This window comes from Dermochelys coriacea, chromosome 14 (genome assembly GCF_009764565.3).
Source record: "Dermochelys coriacea isolate rDerCor1 chromosome 14, rDerCor1.pri.v4, whole genome shotgun sequence".
NCBI classification, from domain to species: Eukaryota; Metazoa; Chordata; order Testudines; family Dermochelyidae; genus Dermochelys; species Dermochelys coriacea.
Window position 1 is genome coordinate 1,192,207 of NC_050081.1, and position 21,981 is coordinate 1,214,187.

The window sequence follows — 21,981 nt, forward strand, 5'->3', positions numbered from 1 at the left end:
TGAGAGAGGAACAGTCTATGTCAGCAGCTGTTTAATGTTTCTTCCCCAGCCCATGGGGATCTGGGAACTGCTCTTCTGCTTAGGGGCATGTTGTAGCACTACAGGGTGGAGAATATCAGACGTGGGGAACTGAGTGAAATCAAAGGGAGACTATTTGAATTGAGCCACGTTGAAGTACTGTAGTCAGGCCTTCATCCATATAACATGATGTGGTTGTGTCTCTGGGTGTGTGTGTGTGTGTGTGTAATGGGTGACAGTGCTATCCGGTGGGGATGTCGAGGATGCTCTTGCATTTCCTCATAGGACATGTAAACTTGCCGAGTCAAATCACTGGCTCTAGGTAATGGGATTCAGCAGGAGAGGAAGGTGGAACAAACGTGTCTCCTTCACAAACCCACAATTCAAATTGCAATGAGATTCATAGATCCACCATAGGCTTGTTGCGGCTGCACATGTGTGTTTTCCCAGTTCTAGCAGAAGAGACTGTGGAGATCCCTTTGTTATAAAGTACAGTAAAGTTGCTGTGATCCTTTGGCTGGAGCAAATTTCAGTCCCTAAGAAAAGCCCCAGTCTGATTCAGAAGGGATTGTTCTGCTCTGCAGTGAAGTTGTGGGTGGTGTATCAGGTCTGTATCTGGCACAAACAGGATCCTGCACTGCACTCTTGGTAAACAGCACTTTACAGGCACTCAAATACCACAGTGAGAGGTGCGGTGTAAGAACCTGAGCAGAATAGGGTGGCATCAATTGAGTACTGTCCTGTGGGGCCAGATGGGGCTAGTGTCTGCACCCTGCAGGCGACAGAGAACCTTTTGTACAAAAGTAAATGAGTGGCTCTTAGTTCCCTCTGGCATTTGCCTAAAATCCCCATCTGGAAATTCTGGTGGCACTTGGTTCCTGAGGCTTTTTTTCAGAAGGTCCCCCACTAAACTATCTGTGCAAATAGATAGACTGTGCAAATATAGGCTGCCTTTGCACATTTCAGTCCTCTTCAGAGGACAGCTGTGGTACATAGCTTTCAAGGACAACCATTCTGCGCCAGCCCTGCTCGTAGCCTTTTCACTTCCCACTGAGCGTGAAGCTGCTGCCCATGTTCAATCCTTCCATCTATGAAGGCTGACTACTTCTCCTTCTGTCGTGTGCTGCCCTAGCTGTGCTAATGTCCACATTTCTGTCTTGGAGAGGCAGCAGATTATGTAGTCTCCATGGCAATGGTCTCTTTGGGTTGCTTCCACTGTGGTCCTGTCTGTGTGTAGTTTCCCTACTACATAGCTCTGTATCAGTGATACTCAGAAGTCAGTGGTTCAGGAGCCAAACTAGAAAACAACATTACACAAAAGAGCCACAGGAGTGTGAATTCATTGCTTCATTTACCATAAAGCTGTGTAGTCATATTTAAACAGCATGTCAGGGAACTAGTTAGATTTTATATTATATATATTATTCTCACAGCAAAATGACTGACCAAGCATTATTATTTTATCAATTACAATTGGTTAATAACATAGTAAAAGCATCCTGATTGATTAATAACTTAGTTTGGTTAATAATGAAATCACACCGTGATTTAGTATCATGTGCTGCAAAGAACGGCAGGAGACATATTAAAGAGGCAGCTCGCAAGTCTCATCCTGAGTGTCACAGCTCTATATCTTCTGTTAGTCATTCCTTGTTTTCACTCAGGAGACAAGACGACATATTGTGAAGTGGCAAATAGGAAAGTAATGGAAGTGATCAACGCTGCCAGGACACGACAAGAACTCCACATGCAGACTTTTCATGGGAGGAGATCAGAAGGAGATCCGTTATTGCCCCAGCAAAACCCTGGTGCAAGAGGGGACCAAAAAACAGAAACGGACACCTGGATTTATCCACTAATTCAAATGAAACCCTTTGGGATTCAAATAGATGAGATAGTCACAGAGACGCTGCTGACAGAGGCAGAGCGAGGTGCCAGAATACACCTCACCACTGGTTACTTCAACCTCACGCAAGCCTACATGGATCTCGTTCTGAGCACCAGAGCAGAGTATCGGATTCTGCTGGCCTCACCGGAGGTGAACGGGTTCTTTGGTGCCAAAGGGGTGGCAGGTGCCATTCCTGCTGCCTATGTTTACATTGAGCATCAGTTTTACAGCAAGATGTGCTGCCTTGGCCAGCAAGACAGGGTCCAACTGCAGGAGTACTACAGGAATGGATGGACTTTCCATGCTAAAGGTGAGACAGCCTGTCCTTAAGTGGCCTTCTGTAGAGAGATTGAAGGTTAGCATAGATACAGAGCATCAGGCCAGTGAGAGGCTGTGTGGGTGCTTCGTCCAGTTGTAAGCCATATGTCCCTGTCAAACATAATAGATCCAAAAGATGCATAAATCTGGATGGTTCAGGGGACTGAAGATGGAAATTGGTCTCTCATCTCTAGGATTCTGGTTCAGGTCCAGTCCAGTCCCAAGTCAGTAGTGACTAGAAGCAATTATTATTTAACCATTCTTAATTATTGGCACTTTGAGTAGAAGTCAAGGATGGACTGAGCTCCCCGCTCCTCTGAGCTGGCCTCTTCATAGAAGTTTAGGGTAGAGGAATCATGGTGTAGGGAAATCATGCACTGTATTAAATTACAAAATTACTTTACCTCTCACAGACATGTGGGTGGGGGGGAAGAGAGTGTTCAGACTACACTTGATGGGGGATAAGAGGCATCTGGTTCTACTCATGATAGTGGTAGCAGTTCTGATTCATAGTTTCTCAGTTTCCTGTTGCATTGATCTAACCCATTTACAGAACAGGAAGTGATGCAATTAGTCCTATTGTAAGGATGTGAAAGGGATTGGAGTGCAGGAAATTGGCAGGATCTTTAGTGTAAACAGGAGCCACAGAGAGCCAGCAGTGACTCCAGTGTTCTCGAGTATCTAGGGGATGCGTCCCTGACTATTTTTACAAACCTAACAGAGGGCTGGAGGTATATAGGAACATCTCCCTCGGTTGTACAAGAGAGTTCAGCACACAGAGAACAGCATGGCAGAATATGTAGAGATGAGTAGGCAAATACATATGTGATCACCTAAAGGGAGTCCCTGAGAGATTGCTTCCAGAGGGCCCTGCGAGGAGTCATGTGTCAACCCATGTGGCCACAGTAGTTTCTGAGCAGTAGTTGGTAGTTGCGGGCATGACCAATTCCCCCAAGTCCAACACTGCTCAGATTGGGGCATAAATTCCCCACTTCAGTTCCTCTGTAGTCTCCTGACAGAGCAGTGAGACCCATACTCACCTGCTCTCCAAGTAGTTATACGTACGTAGTTGTAAACTGATTGTGATTCATGAATGGTTTTCATAGTTGAGTGTCGGTAGGAAGTCTGTTTAATTGTTGTGTATTTTCGTACATAGGACTGCTGTGTGTGGAGTTGAGCTCACCTCTTTGCAAACAGCTTTTCTGTCTCTTTAGGTTGTTATACAGCTCTATCCAATAGCATCTGACCTCCTCACAAATATTCATGACTTATCCTTGAAGCATTCCTGTGCTGTAGGAAAGTATTATACCCATCTTGCACATGGGAAATATAGGCCCAGAGAGATTAAACCATGGTCACACAGGAAATCTTTGATATCCCTGCTATTCAAATCCTTGGTTTCACTCAGCTCTGCTGATGGCCTTCAACCCCAATGCACATCACCTGCTGCTATTCCAGTCCTCCTCAAGTAAATCTGGCAGTTTTGTCTCGAGACACTACAGGGTCATTGCGTGCAAGATCTCCTCTGGTGTTAATGTTTATTTCCAGAGTCAGCTTTGCACTCTGCTGAGGGGCCTGCTAATCATCTGCAGCATAAATCCAATTAGAACAGTGGAATGATGCAGCTAGTCCCTTGAGCCAGTAACAGCAGGTCCCAAAGGCCATGGCCTGCAGTTTTTGGAGGATGTCTTCCTGTCTGAAGACACTGGCTGTTACTGATTGTGGGAATGGCACTATCTACCCTGGTTCCTGCAGGGCTGCTCGGAAGAGGGTTCAGAGGTGGTGGGAGAGGAAGCTGCTGACTAAGGCCTTCCCTTGACTAACAAATGTGTGTTTTTCCACATCTGTGCTACCAGTGGTGGGAGCATTAGTGAAGACAGCTGCAGACCTTTTTACCAGCATGTCCTCTAACCTGTGTATGCAATATCTATGCCACAGCTTACACTGCTTGTAATACCTGTACAGGAGAATGCTTACAGATAGGCCTAGAGCAGATGCACCCGTTCGGAAGAACCTGAGCCTGCTTGCCTGGGAAGTGGTGGGTGTTTTGGTTTTCAGGAATTACATGCTCAGGTGTCTATAGAATACTCATGCTGCTGGACAATGTAAGTCTGCAAGTGGGATTCCCCAGGGGAGGCATAGAGTGAGCTAGGAAGGAATGCATTGCTTTTCCAATGTTCCTGGGGAGCAGTTCTTTACCACATGGGATTTGTCTTTTTAGAGAGAAGCCAAAGCCTTTCCATGCACCTGGGCTTAGAGGTCGATTTCTTATGTTGTCATATGTGCAGGAGCAAAGGAGTCTTACTGAGCTTCAGCAGGATCAGTGCTGGGGAAGACGTAAACCTGAAGAAACATGGTGTGTCAGCCATTTAGATCTTGTTTTCCCTTCTGAGTGCTAGAGGGCCCGTCTGCAGTCCCCATTTCTGGTATGGTTCGCCCTTTGGCTGACGTGTGATTCACCTGACTTGTTCTTCTGTGATCCTCGGCAGCAGAATGATGCTCAGGACTGCAAATGGGCTGAAAGGGGGAAGCAAGAGGGGACCTCAGAGACAGAGTTTGAAATAAGCGTAGAGTTTGGGTCTTGGAACAGGGTATGGGATCAACCCCAAGTCTTCCTGCTTCTCAGTAGCAGTTGTGCATCTTGCTTTCTTTGTCAGCCTTCAGAGGAAGGCACCCTTTAATCTCTCATAGGACCTGGCTCTTCTATGCTATTGTGTTTTGGCTATGCAAGCCCTGGTTAGACACTTGGTGTCCATACAGACAATGCTGCACAAGCTTTCCCACTGCTGTTGTGGTTGAACTTGTCCTGAGTAAGGCTAAGTGCTCTTACATTTTGCACAGTTGCAGCGCCAGTGTGCATGGAAAATGTCAGTTTTGTACCTAAGGAGATTTCCATGGCCTGTGTCTGAGAGCAAACACGCAGTGGTGGCAGTTCCTGACCTGGTGAGATGAGGGGCTGTTGTGTCTCCTGCTCCAGTGTCAGGAGATTGGGTGCCAGGTGGGTGTCCTTTGGGACCCAGATGAAGATGCTTTATTGCCACTGAATGAGGATTGGGAAACTCTGCCTTTCCCCTCCTGGAAAAGTGAGTCATTGTGTGAGCAAACGCCTCCTGGCACAGTCACAAAGCCAAGGCCACAAGAAGGGCTGCAGGGTTCCCTCCCTTAGCTACATGAGAGAGGGAGGTGACTATATTCTCCCCTTAGTCACTACCCCAGCTTGGCAGGTGGGTTCCTGACGTCAATTTCTTGCCCCAACCCCAGCTCTAGATCCGATATCTGCTACCACCAGACCATCCCTATCTGGGAGTCTGCTCGAGTAAATCAAAAAAGATTGTGGGAAGTGCTGAAGCTCTGCATAGCTCATGTGTTTCTTTGTGGATTTCAGGGGCTCCCTGTGTGGACAGTGTCCAGAAATTCCTTCCAGGCCCAGTGGGTGTGGTAGGCATGGGGAGCAGCCTTTCATTGGGCTGTGGTATGGGCAGCTGCCATTCTTGAACTGGAAGGTGTAACTGAAAGTGGCATGGGGGAGGCTGCTGGCTTTGTGGTGCTGTGGGGGTGGGGAGTATGTTACAGGAACAGGCGGTGAATCGGCAGCCTCTTACTCAAGGCATTCTTGGAAGTGCTCTTGGTCTGAATTAGGAAACCTGCGTCTATTCAGGGACTAGGTGGTTTTTAAGCTATAGCTTCTCTGCTGTGTTCTTTGTGTGACTTGTGGGCTGGGAAAATGCATCTGTTGTTAGGGACACGCCCAGGACTTGCATGTGCCCTGCTTAGCAGAGAGCAAGCAACTACGTTACATCAGCTTCTGTCCAGCAAGTGGCCTTTCAGGCTTCCTTCAGCCATAGCTTACTAGCACCTCTGGGTGTTCTTCCACCCTCCATCTTATAAATGCTGTGATGTGCCTGAGACTCTCGGGGCCCTTCAGCTACCAGTCATGAGCTTGTGAACTACTTCCCTGGTTGCATGACGCCAGACCCTAATTCCATTTATATCTGGCCGGGGGTGGGTTTCCCTGGGGCTTTAGGGTATGTTTCTCTTGTGACTAGTGTTGGAAGAATGAAGAGGAGCTCTCCAGTATCTTTGTTTGGGAACTGGGAGTCCCAGGAAATTGAATTGTGCTGTGCTATAAATAGGAGCAGTTTGAATTTACCCTCTGGTGGTGATCAAGGAAACAAGTGGGTATGATCATTTGTATCTGTCCTATTGGTAACGATCTTGGAATTCACTGGCCAGAGCCAGCCAATGCAATTGTTCAGAGTCTTCATGATGCCATCTCTTGCAGACTCTGCCCTCAGGACTGGGTAATGTAACTTACCAGCTCTCAGTCCAAGAGGTTTTTAGAGGTAACCTCCGAGGGGGGGAAATTGAGCTTGTGCCCCGCTATGGTATATTTTTTTCCTTGCCGGGTGGAGAAGGTCTGAAAGCCATTATAAGCTGCAGAGAAAAGGCAAGGCTATCTGCACACACGCACCAATTCCATTCAAAGTTTGCAGAGAACTCAAATGAAAAAGTTACAGAACTTCCCAACCACAACACCCAGGGAAAAGTTTGAGAGGTAAAAGTGTTCTTGCTAAAGATGAGGGTATTCTTTGCCAGGGTGCCTGCTGGTTACTTAAAGAAACACAAAGACTTAGAGAAATTGGAGGGATATTGTTCAAACCCTTTCATAACATCTGACACCAGTGAGCTGGTTACCATAGTGCACGATGTTACCTTTAGATAGTAGTGCACTGAGCCAATTTCCCTTGCACTCACAAGCTATTTGCAGTTGAGAGATATGATAAGGGAGCTGCTTACTCCCACCTGCAGTAAGGAGAAACTGAGGTATAAAAATAACACAGGGGTGAGGTCCAGAATGGCACTTAGTCCTGTTGCTGCCAGTGGAGTGGGCCATTGGCTCCACGCAGGGAGGAACAGCCCATAGCGCAGAATATCACAGCATTCTTGCAATGCTGCATAGCCCTCTGTTTCAAGAGGGCAGATCTGTTGGAAGGTGGGAGGGGCAGCATTAAGGATGATTGTTTTGTAGATGGACAGACTTGGGGGTTGCATGTTGCTGTGCAGATGTGGTCTCTCTAGGGGAGCATTGAAATAGCCATGTTTCCAGAATATTTATCTGTGTTGTGGGGGGGGGAATGGAAACTGAGTCAGGATTACTGTGCAGATCTCCAGGGCCCAGGGGATCAAGAACTCTCTTTCCAGTCACTGAAGAGAATGCTGCAGACACATTTCTCCAAGGTTTTAGAGTAGCAGCCGTGTTAGTCTGTATTCGCAAAAAGAAAAGGAGTACTTGTGGCACCTTAGAGACTAACAAATTTATTAGAGCATAAGCTTTCGTGAGCTACAGCTCACTTCCTGTGTGGCCTTTCTTTACTGGGTACTAGCCATTTGGGGTTATGTTTGGAGTCTTCACTGTTAGAGCTGCTGTGTATAGTTTATTAGGCTTTAAAAATGACAGTGGTTACTCTTGGGAGTGTCACTGATGAGATACACCCCAGGGTGCCAAAACCACTTTGTCTCTCAGAGCACACAGTCACAAGTGTAGAGAGCCAGAACCAGGTGTAGCTCTATAGGGCTGTGCCGTGCTCCAAAAGGCATGCTAAGCTGTTTATAAGGAAGCATCTCTGTTTCCTGAGAGCTTGCTTTGTGTCATGACCACTTGCAATTCCTGTAACTCTAATAAAGTGTTTTAAAGTAAATGAAAAACATTAAATAAGAGCAAGTGTTGGAGGCTACAATGGTCACTTCCTTTGTCTGCCATATTTTCTTTCCCACTCTTTTCCTGCAGGCCTCTGGCTGTACCTGGCAGGAAGCAGTCTGCCCTGCCTGACTCTGATTGGCTCTCCTAATTTTGGGTACAGGTCGGTTCATCGGGACCTGGAAGCTCAGGTTGCAATAGTGACAGAAAATCGTGACCTGCAGCAGCAGCTCCATCAGGTCGGTGGCAAATGTGAGGAGGTTTCATAGGGTGGGGGAGTGTTGGTGAGATGATTGCGTTAAAATCTTCAACTACTGTAACTTCAAACTTTCCCTAGCATAGGAGAACTTGAGGAACTGTCAGTTAAGTGTCTATTGGTGAGCTGTTGGCTACAAGTACCCACTTCTGGGAACTAGAGGCCATAATCAGAGTGGACAGCTGAGTTGGGCCCTGGAGACTAAACAAACACAGATGAGCCATTCAGTGTAAAGCTACTTATTCTCGTATACGCTGCACATTCATGCCTTTCGTCCATGGTTTGGGCATCTGAGCTTGCAGAAATGGAATTCAGGTTCACTGAGTTGCTGACCTCTCACCTGTAAAGTGCTTTGGATCCTAATTGCTTTTATCAATCTACTTGCAACCAAAAGTGTGTCTAACTACATGTAAATATTTATATAAACCCCACGCTGGCTGCCTTCTGATGACTTCCTTTTTCACAGGATTTGGGGGTGGGAGAAGGGAAGGGGATCTGCACTCAGCATCTCCTTAACAGTAAGAGAATTTCTGTCCTCCTCCCTGGAAGAAGTGTGGTCCTATTTTTAATCCTGACTGTATGCTCTTTTTCAGTGGTTTAAAGACCAGTGTTCCAGCTTAGTGTATAGTCTCCCCTTGTCATAGTGGCTGTAAAGGGGTGGGCAGCTTGGGTTGTTTGGTATCTTCTTGTCTCCTCTCTCAAATTGTTTTCTCCAACTGTCCTCCTTTTCAATCTAGTCCTGGAATTGGCATCACCCTGAGTAATTCCTGTGATACCAAAGTGTTCAGCAGTGAAGCAAATTGGATCAGTGCATATGCTTCATTTGAAGCTTTGCAAAACTCATACTGGATAAAACTCAGGCCTGGCATAAGAAGGCTCAGCCTCCATAAAAATTGATGGGAATTGCATCTCTTACCCCAGAGCTGAATTTGGCCCACTGAGTCAACCTCGTATCTAATCCAGCAGGGTTCTTTGTGTCTTACTGGAAGAGTCACATGAATGTTTCACTTTATTTGGCCTGTACTTGTTTTTATCTGTAATGAGAAAAATCCGTGGAAATATTTTTGTAATGAAGGGATTGTGTAAAGTTGCGAGTGATGACTGCAGTGACCCAACAAAGCATTTCAGGTAAGTGCTGAATCTCCCCACTATACTAAAGTGACCTGGAATTTGACTGCTGTTTGTGATCTTTGTGTGGAGACTGTACAGTGCTGAGATGAAATCTAACAGAGCCTCTAAGGAATCAGTCTCTCACTTCCTCCTTCCATTGTACTGGTTGATTGGAACAAGTGTTGGAGACATTGTGCTGTTTTGTGATCTATATGCAAAGCTCTCAATGAAGACTTCATTTCCAGATCTGTGAAAAATTGAGGGGTTTGGTCCTTCTAGTATTGCAAACCCCAACATTAAAAAAACATGATAAGCTAAACTGTATTTAAAATATCTTTGCCTTCTCTTCTTTGAGCCTTTAAGGTTCATGTTTTCATGCTTTTCTTCACAACCAAGAGAGTAGAAACTTATTTTTTTAAACAAAAGCTGAGCTTTTGCCAATTCCAAGGTGCAGCTTTAAGAGAAACAAATATTGTGATCTGGCCATACTGTTCTTCATTTGTGAAACTCCTATCCAGTGTGTAATTGGACAGTTCAGTGTGAATCATTTCTCTATCATCTGCCCTGGTGTGATGTGGGGAGGCCCAGTTAATTGCATTATGGGAGAGAAATCATGCGTCTCACATACGGTAGCTAAAATCTTGTAGTCCCATCTGTATGTAGGGCTAACAGAAAAAGCACAACCCCTGGGGCTGCATAGTATTGTATTACAGATTTTGATGTGTGTCTGAGTCCCTTCTCTTCCCTACAAGTGGCTGTGCCAGTCCTGACCTGCCTTTTTTACTCTCCTGCAGCATGGGATTGCTTCCTGTTCTGACACCCCTGCAATGGGGGAAAAGCAGCAGACTTTGTTCTGTTTTTATTTGGAACCTTTGTCACTTTTAGTTTTTCCTTTGCTGCTGATTTGTCAAATTACAAATTAGACAGATATTCTCCTGTTAGCACAGGGGCTGGTGATGCAAATGCCTGAAAAATGTACACTCCTCAAACGACTGACCTTTGGGTACCAGTAGGATGGGGGCTGCTGTGGAACTCAGTACAACTACCCAGTTGTTTCATTACTGTAGTCCTATAAATTGTATGGTTTGAGATGCTTCCAGTGCAGATTCCTCTAGTCTGAAGGAAATTGGTGATACATTTTAATAACCACTCTACACCTGTGTTGTAATCAGAGCTTTGGAGCAGAGCCCGGAGCTGGAGCACGGAGCTGCAGGTTTTTGCCTGAAGCTGGAGTGGAGCCGGAGCACAGCTCCAAAGCCCTGGTTGTAATTGACAGCATGGACTAGAATCCATATTAAACGATTTGCAGCATTGTTGCGAACATATGCAGCAGTCATTTTTCAAACTAACTCCTCTCCAGCCATGTTTTTCAAACCAAAATAAGGACGGGGTTAGCCCATGTTGGAGTCTAACTTCCACTTCAAAGAGAAATGCTGAGCAGTCCCAGATGGCTTTCTGGCTGCTGCAATGAGTGAACCAAAGTAAATAATAACTTTGTTACAAGTTTTGAGTCTCAGTACAAATAACTGAACTGAAACTAAACTATTGGTATTAAGTGATTGGCACACTGCCTCTAATGGAGGGTTTATAGTGGGATTTGCAACACTCTTCATTTCTAAAAGCAGGCTCATTACTACGGGAATCTTTTACGTTCAGCCCTTTGTGTTTATTTCCCATAACTTGTGGTTCCTTTCCTGATGTGTCAAAATTCAGAGTGCTTACGGGCTCCATCACAGGGAAAGATTTCTGTAATCTGTGGAGTAGAAATTGAGGTATTTTGCTACATCTGACAAACGTCCTGGTTCTTGTTTGCATGTAGAGTAAAACCAGAAACCTTGCTAGTTTTGCAGAAAGAGCCACTTCTGCCTTTGATCAAACCACTACTTTTCATGTGCTCTGTGAAATGTCTATTGTAACAGAGATGGTTCACTTCCTCTTCCAGTTGTATTGTTTATACTTTAAAGGCACTTGTGCATTTCTGGTAATTTAATTGAAATCATGACTGCATATTCATTTGAAAACACAACACTGGAGCTATGTCTAGGATGAGTTCTGCAAACCAGTCTCTTGAGATTAACGTCAGGTTTCCTTTTCAGGCAATTACAGCTAGGGGTTTGACTTGTGTTATTCCTATAACTGTAGTTTAGCTAAGTAATTAGGAATAGCTGTAGCTGATCCCGCACAGCCACCCATCTTGGGCCCTTTGTTGAGTTCAAATGTTCGGGTTCTGAGTACGTTTCTCCAGAATAAGATATGAATGTGGCTCTTCAGAATGCAGCTGTCAAGCCTCAATGTTGCTGCAACAGGCACACCTCAGGGACAGGTGCCATGTGACATTCCCCATGCTTACAGCTCAGTGGTTGGGCTACTTGTCTACAATTCACATCACATGGAGGAGCAGGCTGGGTTCTTTGCCCCTGATGTGTGTTCAGCCCTGTGAGAGAAGGGTGACATGCCCCTCTGGCCAGGCAAAAGCTGTGACTGTAGATGCAGCAAATCTAGCTAGGGTGGTGGATGATGTGAAGGAGCGATGCTGAAACTGGCTTTTGGGATTTTGTCTTGTAGGAGCAGGAGCAGCTTTACCTCAAGTCAGGCATCGTGTCGTCCTCTACATTTGAACAGCCAACCCGCTACGTAAAGCTGTGGGTGAAGCTGGTAACGCCCCTGATTAAGAACTTCTTTTGAAAGGAGAAAGGATCCTTCTCTGGGTGAGTCTGAAGTTGTTTTGCTCCAGGAAGAACTAAAGTTGCAGGAAACAATACTGAGTTGATTGCACTTATTATTGCAGCCCTGTCCTTTACAAGGAGGAAGAATCAGCCCAATGCTTCCCTTGCATGGGGAAGGTTTTCAGTGCAGTGTGAAGCTCTTTCCTGAGCCTATATTCAATTTCCATTTGAGTGGGTTATGTCTCCAATGCTTGTCATAGTCTAGCAGTAACTAAGGATCCTTTTCAGGAAGGGGGAGGGAGGAGTCCAAGTTATCCCCATGCATTGATAAGACTTTCTCTTCTGAAATGTATCTCTTGTAATGGGAACTCAGCCTAGGGTCAGGCCTAGATTTTACCCTGGCCAGCCAATGAGAGACATTGTGGGAAAATCTCAGCTGCTCTATGATCTCCTGCTTGAGTTGGGATTAAAGAGGGGGAAAAGTCAGCATAACCTCTGGTTTTTGCTTTGTAAGGATGAGGTCTCCTCCTTTATCACATGAATGTTAGCTGACACAAGGCCATTTGCTGTCTTTTCTCCTATGGGCAGTGGACTTACCGCAGTTAATCCCCTAGACTTGGTGAAAATGCCAACTCAGACTTTAACTTTCACCAATTTTTATTCCCAAGAGCCTTAGTGTTGGAGCATGTGCATGTGTTTTCTGGTCTTTTACCTTCACTCAACTCTCTGGTTCTGGGAGCCCAGATTGCTTGCTGTGGGTAAGTGCCAGCCACCTGCCACATCAGGGTAACTGGTTTTAAACTTCCTCCATATCCAGGGATTGAAGAACCAGCTCTACTGAGGCCTCATAAATGGCCAGGTCAGCCCTGGACCACAAGCAGCCTGGTAGTTGCCTATTGCCATAAGCATTCCTTCACAGCTCTCCTCTTTTGGCTAAAGTCAGTGTTGATACTTGAAATAGAAGATGCTAAAGCGCTGGGGTTTTATCATTTTGTCTTCAGGCAGTTGAGCGCTGCTAGCCGATGTGAAATAGCAAACTACACCATACGAAGGGAGAGGGCGGTTGGGTTCTTCTGGGTGGTCATCCCCTAACTATCAGTGCTGAGCAGAGGTTGGCTGCCTGGCCAGGCTAGTAACAGTTGCAGTAGGGTTCTGGAGGCAATGGCAGTGGCATGAAGGCAAACCAAAATCCTTTATGTTCCAAACAGCTACACCATGGGAGCTTGCTCCTGCTTCTGCCACAGTGGTTCCCCTCAGGGGTAAAAAAGGGGAGTTAGCTTTTATAGTCCCTGCAGACAGTACCAGCCATTAGGGGCCTCCTATCCACTGGTGACAGGCCTGAAAACACAAACCGCTTGCCGCTCCTAGTGCTTTGAAGAGCACCATTTGTCACCTTTCTTCTATGTCATTTCTTATGAGTCTTGTCTAAAAATGACTCTGGCTATATTTCAAAGGGTGGCTGTAGTGTGTGGTCTTGTCTGACACAACTTCACTTCTGGGAGCACAGGGACCGATAGACATCACATCCTAGAAACAGAAGGACATGTGCTTCCTGACTGACTTTCCACCCACCTAGCAAAATGGTAGTAAACAGGGAGCATGGCCAGAGTGTATTCTTTATGCAGCCCTTTGATGCAGGTGCTGGAAGGCTTAATAGCAGATGCTTAAAGGTTGATCATGGTGACCTGTGTGCACCTTTCCACTGTTGGGAAGTACAGGATAGCAGGAGGCTGTGTAGAGTGGTAGCTAAGGCACTCGACAGTAACAGTATCTGGGCTCTCTTCCTGTCTCTTTCTCCTTCCCCCTTTTGTCTGGTCTATTTACTTTAAAAGCTCTTTGGGGAAGGGACTGGAACTACAGTGCATGGCCCAGTAGGGCCCTGTCCACATGTGAGCACTCATGCAAAATAGAGCACTGAACAGGCATTGAGCTCTGAGGAATCCAGATGGCCACACTTTAATGTGGCTGTGTAGTCACGGCACCAGTGCTGGGAGCACTGTAAAAAAAAAAAAAAAAAAAAAAAACCCACCTCCATGAGAGGCGTAGCGACCTGTGCTGGGGCACTGTCTACACTGCCACTTTACAGTGCTGAAACTTGCAGTGCTCAGGGGCATGTTTTTTCACACCCCATGAGCAAGAAAGTTTCAGTGCTGTAAAGTGGCAGTGTAGACAAGGCCTTTACTTTGGCTTCCTTCTTTTCAGTGCTGGCACGTAGGGCATGTCTACACTACCAAGTTTTGTTGATAAAACTTATGCCGACACAACAAAAATCACCAAAGAGTGTTCACACTTGCTCCCTCTGTCGACAGATAGTGTCCACATGTGGGACACCATCATTGACAGGGTGAGCAATGCACTGTGGGTATGTATCCTACAGTGCAGTGTTGTGGGAAGGAAGAGCTGAGCACTGCGCATTTTGGGATTCTCTGAGATTTCCCGCAGCCGAGAGTAGCATCATGAGTAACTCTGAGCTCTCCGTGCTGAGGAATGGCAAAGCTGCACAGCAGTCTGCCTGCTGCTGTGTCCCTAGTGCAGGGTAGAACAGGAGCATTCTAATGATTTGCTCTCGGTTTGTTCCCCAAAGGGAGCAGTGCACAGATACTTCCTGGAGCTGTCAAAGGGGAGGGGCACATGCCTGCAGGGCAGCAGAGATCAAAACAGGTTTCAGAGTAGCAGCTGTGTTAGTCTGTATTCGCAAAAAGAAAAGGAGTACTTGTGGCACCTTAGAGACTAATTTATTTGAGCATAAGCTTTCGTGAGATGCATCAGATGCATTTTCAGCGGATGCATTTGGTGGAAAATACAGAGGGGAGATTGATATACACCGCTCTGTGTATATCAATCTCCCCTCTATTTTCCACCAAATGCATCCGATGAAGTGAGCTGTAGCTCACGAAAGCTTATGCTCAAATAAATTTGTTAGAGCTCAAAACAGGGAGCAGAGCAATCGGGGCAGGCATTGTGGGATACTGGCAGAAGCCAATTCGGTGGACAAAATCACCAGTGTCTACTCTGGCTCTTTGTTGACAAAGGGAGGGGGAAAAGACAAAAGTCTCTCATGGGGTGGAAGTTTTTTGTGACAAAAGGCCAATTGTGGTGTGTACGCTGTTGCTGTTTTGTTGCCAAAAGGCAGATTTTGGGGAGAAAACTTGCCAGTGTAGACAAGCCCTCAGTACTTTACTGTAACCTGCCTTGTGGAGTACCCCATACTGGCACCACTCTGATGTGTATTGTGACACCAATCCAAACTTGGCCAATTGTTTTATCCACCCAAGCACTAACACCATCATTTCATGTTTATCTTTTATTGTCACTTTGTTAAAATACTTCAGGGCAGACAAAGTTGGGTGGTGTTTCTGACTAATGGGATTAGTGTTGAGCTGGGTAGCACTTTGGCATGTGGAACAAGTGCTTTGCTTAGGCAGTAAAAGTTTAAACCTGTAAGAGCAAAGCAACAGCAGCAAGAATCCACTTAGCTGGCTTCTCCTTTGTCTTCAGATTGAAGGTCCAGACATAGGTGGGGCCTCGCATGCGTGTCTTGTAGACAGGGCACTCGTAGACGTTCTTGGTATCCATACGGTCCACAGGGATGGCTCTGATGAAGATGACTGGCATCGAGGGTGTTAACTCCTTCAGCCGAGCATCTGTGATGACACCACTAGGAATGTCCCACCGAGCACCTGCAATGTTATGGCTCAGTCAGTATACCAGCTGCCATGGGTTTTTTTCAGTCAGAAGGTGTTCTATTTGCAGTATCTGCAGGGTCGGGTGGGAGAAGAGTTGTCCTAGAAGCATGGTTAAGGGTCAGCTGGAGGACCAAAGGGCAGTATTGAAGTAGCCTGGGCTTAGTCACCCCAGCACATAATTGGCATTTCAGAGAGACTAACAATATTACTAGGGATAAGATCTCTAACCACAATGGTCAATTCTGTCCTTACTCCCCCACTTCAGTGTCCATGTCATGGGGGACTGCAAAGCTTGGGGAAGAATGATAAATATGGAAACTCTCCCATGTAGTCTGCTGGGCATGGACCTAAGCTTGACAGTACAGTGATCCTGCCATTGCCTCATCCCTCTGTGTGTGTTAGCTGTAAGGGACCTCAAACTAAAGCGGAGACATTCTCACCTAGACGTCCTGGGTCAGTCATATATAAATAATTATGTGACCCAAGTAACATCAACAGTCTCCGCTTTGAGGTTCAAGTGTTGCTGTATTAATTTCTGAAATAAATAAATACTAATGGCCTCTGTTAATGAGGGCTGCCCTCTGCTGGCATGTTTCTGCCAATGATGCACAATAAAGGCAGCTGCTACCCAAACTGAACCTGGCTGCTCTGTTAATGGATGCTGTTTATTGCACTATAAATGAGAGCTGACTGTAGTTCACACTACGCTCCTGCTGTGCTGACAAGCATCAGTTATTCCTTGACTATTGCCTGGGGAAGACTAATTGCTACTTAGTACAGTAATGAGTGCATAAGCAGGTAACTATCTGTAAAAAGAAAAGGAGTATTTTTGGCACCTTAGAGACTAAAATTTATTTGAGCATAAGCTTTCGTGAGCTACAGCTCACTTCATCAGATGCATACAGGGGGGAGATAGCTCATGAAAGCTTATGCTCAAATAAATTTGTTAGTCTCTAAGGTGCCACAAGTACTCCTTTTATTTTTGCAGATACAGACTAATACGGCTTCTACTCTGAAACCTGTCTACCTTAAAGTTTAGCAGGGCCACTCCGAGCATTAAGCTACAGGAAAAATAGTCATTCTGCAGCACTGAGATAGCACATTGTCAGGTGAAGTGGAAGCTCTGAGTAAAGATCATAGGTGGGGTGGAATCATTGTCGCAGCAGAAAAGTACAGGGACAGAGCACCATATAAACTCTGCTAGAAACTGCTTACCCAGACTGAAACTGCTGCCTCAAACCAAGCCAATTCAAAAGTGAGGGGGAAGGGCCTGGATCACTTACTGTAGGGTAGGACAGCAAAGGCTGAGATGTGAAGAAAATTAGTACATGGTAGCAGAGTGCTGGAGATTAACATTCAATGTTCAAAAATGGTTCTGAGGAGGAAAAACTATACAAATCCAGATTGCATAGCATTTGCTGGACTATTGTTCAGGATTGAGCCTGGTCCTGTACCTTCCATGAACAACCCATGCACATAGGAGCCTTCTCGGGGTGGAGCCGTCATATCCTCTCGGTTTTTCTTGGTCACTTCCACTGAAAGACACATCTTGTCAAGTGGCCATTCATTCTTTCTGGCCATAGACTGCATGATAGCTGTGAGAAAAGACTGGGGATTAAAGAAGCCTGCCAGCCACACTGTTGTGGGTAGTGCAAAGTCAGTTGTCCAGGCCTCTAGTTCCTGAAAAATAAAGCAGCAGCAGTTTAAAGCCAAGTACACAGGCTGTGGTGCATCTCTTGAATTGGTGGAGTGATACATGGGACTTGTGCCACCATTTACTCCTGTAATCCATTTTGGGAGAACAGTCTTTACAGCCCCTCTTTGATTTAAGCCCCCAGTCTTCAGCGGATTGTGACTTCAAGAGGGACAAGTTGTGAAAGTAATTGCATGTGGCAGACAAACACCTGGAGTAGGTCTCCAAAGAATAACCCTATCTCAGCAGAGCCCCTCTTGGGTCTGCGATGCTGCAGGTGGACATGGTAGTCACCAGGGAGAGGGGCACCAAGCTGAGACTTTGGGAAAAACTAAGGCTTTGTCTTCAGTGAGGCTTTTCATCGATTGTAGCCATTGCTACCACTGCAAACCTCAAGTGCAGGTGAAGAAGGTTGTGCTTTGCACCAGAAAAGCTCATGGCTGTTTCATGTAAGCAAAAACTTTGTTGGTCCAAAGTGCAGCTTTCAAGAGCTGCCTTTTGGGGTTTGTAGTGATGCAGCTCATTAAGTGGCTGGTCATTAAATGCTGGCATCAGGGCAAATTTACAATGAAGATTACAGATTTAGAATTAGGGTACTTGCCCTTTACTGGAGTTGACTATTTGGCACCCACCACCCTGGTTTTCTAATACCAACTGTGTATTTAAGAGAAAAGTCACTCTCCACCTTCCCTGCTTCTTCAAAAGCCCTGAATTCCAGGCACAAGTTGAGGCAAGAGGGGCTTGCCATCTCTTTAGAACCTCAGTTTCAGCACAGAAGGATGAAGATGTAACCCTGGCTCTTGTGTACACTTAGTTCAGCACTGAGCTTTCAAGCCATGGTGATCTCTGCAACCCAGGTTCCTGAAAAGCAAGCTAGATTTCCTGAGCTATTGAGAAGAGTTTGAGCTCTGATACTCGTTTTACTACATACATTTAGATCCTTGCAAGCAATTCAGAGCATCTTCACATGCCCAGCCCTGGCCAGACAGCAATATTTGTTCCATGAGCAATAGTCTGAAGAGAGATATTTGGCCCACAAAGAGCCATACACATACACTGAAGAGAGGCTGGAGGTGAGTTGACTCACCCGGATCCGAAGCAGTAGATCAGCATACCAGGCTCCTAAGCTAAGTAAGGAGGGGTAGGCCCAGTTTGTCCAGAATTCAGGCACATTATCATAGTAGAGAGCATTAGACAATTCCTCCATGTCTGTTGTGATTGTCAGCTCACCCTTTGAAAGGAAAAGAACCATGGTTTAGTTAAACAAGAACTGACTTGTGTTGGAACCCCCTTTGAGAGCAAAGCTCTAGGCACACTGCACGTCAGTCACAAGGGGCTCAGCGACTGTTTCTGAAGTTCTGAACATTGTACCTTGGTTTATTGACAGGGAGCAGTGCCTATTTTTGAAAAATAGGGCATTTTCCATCATCCCCAGCTCTGTCTTTAGTCTCCTCCAACAGAGAGGGCCCCATCCCTTACACGTGGGGCTCTACAGCAAGTCCAAGGGAGTTCAAATTCCTGTTAGAGATTTCTCCCCCAATAAGTATTTGCAGGGACACAGAGCAGCCTTTTTCAAAACAAGCCAGCATTTTAGGCAACTGGGACATAGTCCTTAGCTCAGCATTGTAAACCACGTGTAAGACAGGCTGTATCAGCAGAAGCAACTGCCCCATCATCCCCTCTGCAATCCAGCTCAGTCTCCCTCAGTGTATGCGTTTGTACACACACTCACTCAGCTTTTAGGCTGCAACAAACCTGCAGGCTTCGAAATGAAGGAAAGAGTAGTGTTGGATGCCTTACAATTACCCTGTAGTTAGAGGCAGAAGAAGAGAGACTCGTAGTAATCCAACAGCTCACATTACCTTGGTACCAAACCTGAACTGAATATTTAGTTCCATTGACTTCATTTGTAAAGGCTGGTATATTGAAAAAAACCAAACAACATTACCTAAGTTACTACCATGGTGTAAAACAGTATCGATGTCACACACCTTCAGCCCCAAATTTAACTCTTTCAAAGAGCGTCTTATTTCATTTGTCAAGATGTTCATTCTTTCACATTCCTGAAAGGCTACCACGACATACGGGGTCTTCTCTGCTGCTTTACCCATGATTTCCAGCATATTAAATGGCTCGGGTAGCTTGTCAATGATTTCATCTAGGACTTGTTTGACCTGTAATATGTAACACCATCAAACATCTCTAGCAAGGGAACAAATTCCATTAAAGCTTTGACACAGCATGTTAAATGTCATTCTTCCATGATTTAACATTTTCAGTCGCCTGAAAGAATCTCACTAATGTTTAATAGCCTAGAATTAAATTGTCCAAATGAACTTGGCCCATAGAGTCCACCAGAGCCTTAGAATCAAGAGAGCGCAAACTGGGCAACACTGGCTTGCACCTGCACAGGCTGGCTCTCAAAACCATCAAGGCTTGAAGGGGTTCCTGTAATGAAGCTGGTGCTGCTCACATGACTCTGAGGATGAGTGGCGTGGTACAGCAAGAACCCAGCACAAGATGCCTTTCAGCTCACTCAGGGGAATGGCTGCAATACTCACTGCCTGATTAGCAGACAGCCCACTCTGTGACGATATGCTTTGTGTGGTTGTACGCACCACATATCCCTTTGGCTGCCAGTAAACAGGTATCAGCAGAGGTCAACAAAGAAGTGGAATGCAGCCTTAAAGACAGAGTGTTCTCGGGAAAATTAGTTTTAGCAGCTGCCTGCATTTCATTTTTATGATTACAAATGTCACCTGCTCATAATCATCCCATAAATACTCTCTGCCACCTACCTCAAAGTACAGTAACTGAGCAAACTCCCCACATCACTAGTAATATTAATTATTTTACAGGCGCAGTGCTAGAATCATAGAACTGTTGAAATGGACCTTGAGAGGTCTTCCAGTCCCATCCCCTGCACTCCAGGCAGGACTAAGTATTATCTAGACCATCCCTGACAGGTGTTTGTCTAACCAGCTGTTAAAAAATCTCCAGTGATGGAATCCACATCCTCCCTAGGCAATTTATTCCAGTGCTTAACCACCCTGACAGGAAGTTTTTCCTACTGTCCAACCTAAACCGCCCTTGCTGCAATTTAAGCCCATTGCTTCTTGTCTTATCCTGAGAGGTTAAGAATAATTTTTCTCCCTCTTCCTTGTAACAATCTTCTATGTACTTGAAAACTTATGTCCCCCCAGTTGTCCCTTCTCCATACTAAACAAACCCAGTTTTTTCAGTCTTCCCTCATAGGTCACGTTTTCTAAACCTTAAATCATTTTTGTTGCTCTTTTCTGGACTTTGTCCATATGTTTCCTGAAATGTGGCACCCAGAACTGGACACAATACTCCAGATGAGGCCTAATCAGCGTGGAGCAGAACGGAAGAATTACTTCTCGTGTCTTGCTTACAACACTCCTGCTAATACATCCCAGAAGGATGTTTGCTGTTTTTTGCAACACTGTTGATTCATATTTGGCTTGTGATCCACTATGACCCCAGATCCCTTTCTGCAGTACTCCTTTTTAGGCAGTCTTTTCACATTTTGTATATGTGCAACTGATTGTTCCTTCCTAAGTGGAGTACTTTGCATTTGTCCTTATTGAATTTCGTCCTATTTACTTCAAACCATTTCTCCAGTTTGTCTAGATCATTTTGAATTTGAATCCTGTCCTCCAAAGCACTTGCAATCCCTCCCAGCATGGTATCATCCGCAAATTTTATAAGTGTACGCTCTATCCCATTATCTAAATCACTGATGAAGATTTTGAACAGAACCAGACCCATAACTGATCCCTGCAGGACCCCACTAGTACAACTCTGGATCCAAGGGGCAGGGTGGATAATGTGCTTTGGGAATTCTTTGGTCCCACTGTCTTTTTATCCCCTAGCAGTGGGGGTGAGCAGCTCTCAGGTGCTTTAGGGCTCATGCAAAGCTGGGTGCAGGACTTGAGGTGATGGGAAGTGGCTGCCAGCCAGTGCAGCTGGAGAAGGAGATGTCGCTTTGAAAAAAGGAAGCCAGAGAAATTTACCATTTCCTCTCTCTCCTGCTCTACTGAATAATGCAGGAGGCTGCAACCCTCTAAAGCCCTAAGCAGGAGTGCCCCTGTTCAATTGCTGTACTAGTCCATGGTAGTGCTGGGAATGAGAGTTTGATCAGGAGCAGTGAGGCACAAATGTGCGTAAGAGACTGTTTGAGGTTCTTTCACTGGTGGGAAATGGGGCTATTACAGTATGGAGCCTCCTCTTATTTGATGTGTTTGTTTCTTCAAGAACAAACCAGTGACCGTAGCAGATTAATTCCTGGTTAATACCGAAGGACAGAAACGTTTCCTACCTTTTCCTCTCGGGACACACCCATCCCTCCTCCAGCATCAGACTCCTTGGGCTGCATTTCCAGAACTGTACGGAAAAGCTTTTCAGAAGTGACAGTGAGGAAGCCAATTTCAGCATTGGGGTGGAGCCCATAAAGGTACGGGCTCTCTGGGGGGAGGTTCTCATCAATGTATTCATGATAACCCTAAAAAACAGGGCAGATAGCAAACACTAGACCCATATTCCTAGACAAGGCTTTTAAGACCTTTGGGCTCATCTGAACCTACTCCATCATGGAATAGGATTCTTTGGTATTCCAGCCTAGAAAATA

At 45.6% G+C, this 21,981-nt stretch overlaps 2 protein-coding genes across 20 annotated transcripts in view; one reads left to right on the plus strand and one right to left on the minus strand.

The window, feature by feature from the left end:
* Positions 1 to 21,981, plus strand: part of PGS1 (phosphatidylglycerophosphate synthase 1) — a 50,431-nt gene that overhangs the window by 17,092 nt on the left and 11,358 nt on the right. For 4 of the 19 annotated variants that reach the window (XM_038371100.2, XM_038371099.2, XM_038371102.2 and 1 more), the window contains exons 7-9: positions 1,683 to 2,216; positions 8,013 to 8,161; positions 11,854 to 11,996. In XM_038371100.2, coding sequence (XP_038227028.2) covers positions 1,683 to 2,216; positions 8,013 to 8,161; positions 11,854 to 11,973 — 803 coding nt within the window. In that variant the 3' untranslated portion in view covers positions 11,974 to 11,996. Of the gene's footprint in view, positions 1 to 1,682; positions 2,217 to 4,512; positions 7,462 to 8,012; positions 8,162 to 11,853; positions 14,022 to 15,452; positions 15,591 to 21,608; positions 21,808 to 21,981 lie in introns of those variants that run through there. The other 15 variants (XR_005288784.2, XR_006275552.1, XR_005288786.2 and 12 more) reach the window with 11 other exon arrangements.
* DNAH17 (dynein axonemal heavy chain 17) overlaps positions 15,263 to 21,981 on the minus strand; it is a 109,053-nt gene continuing 102,334 nt past the window's right edge. The window contains exons 76-80 of the mRNA XM_043496557.1: positions 21,673 to 21,855; positions 19,325 to 19,507; positions 18,421 to 18,564; positions 17,095 to 17,320; positions 15,263 to 15,634 (exon numbers count right to left, since the gene is read on the minus strand). Of these exons, the coding sequence (XP_043352492.1) occupies positions 15,387 to 15,634; positions 17,095 to 17,320; positions 18,421 to 18,564; positions 19,325 to 19,507; positions 21,673 to 21,855 (984 nt within the window). The 3' untranslated portion in view covers positions 15,263 to 15,386. The remainder of the gene's footprint in view (positions 15,635 to 17,094; positions 17,321 to 18,420; positions 18,565 to 19,324; positions 19,508 to 21,672; positions 21,856 to 21,981) is intronic.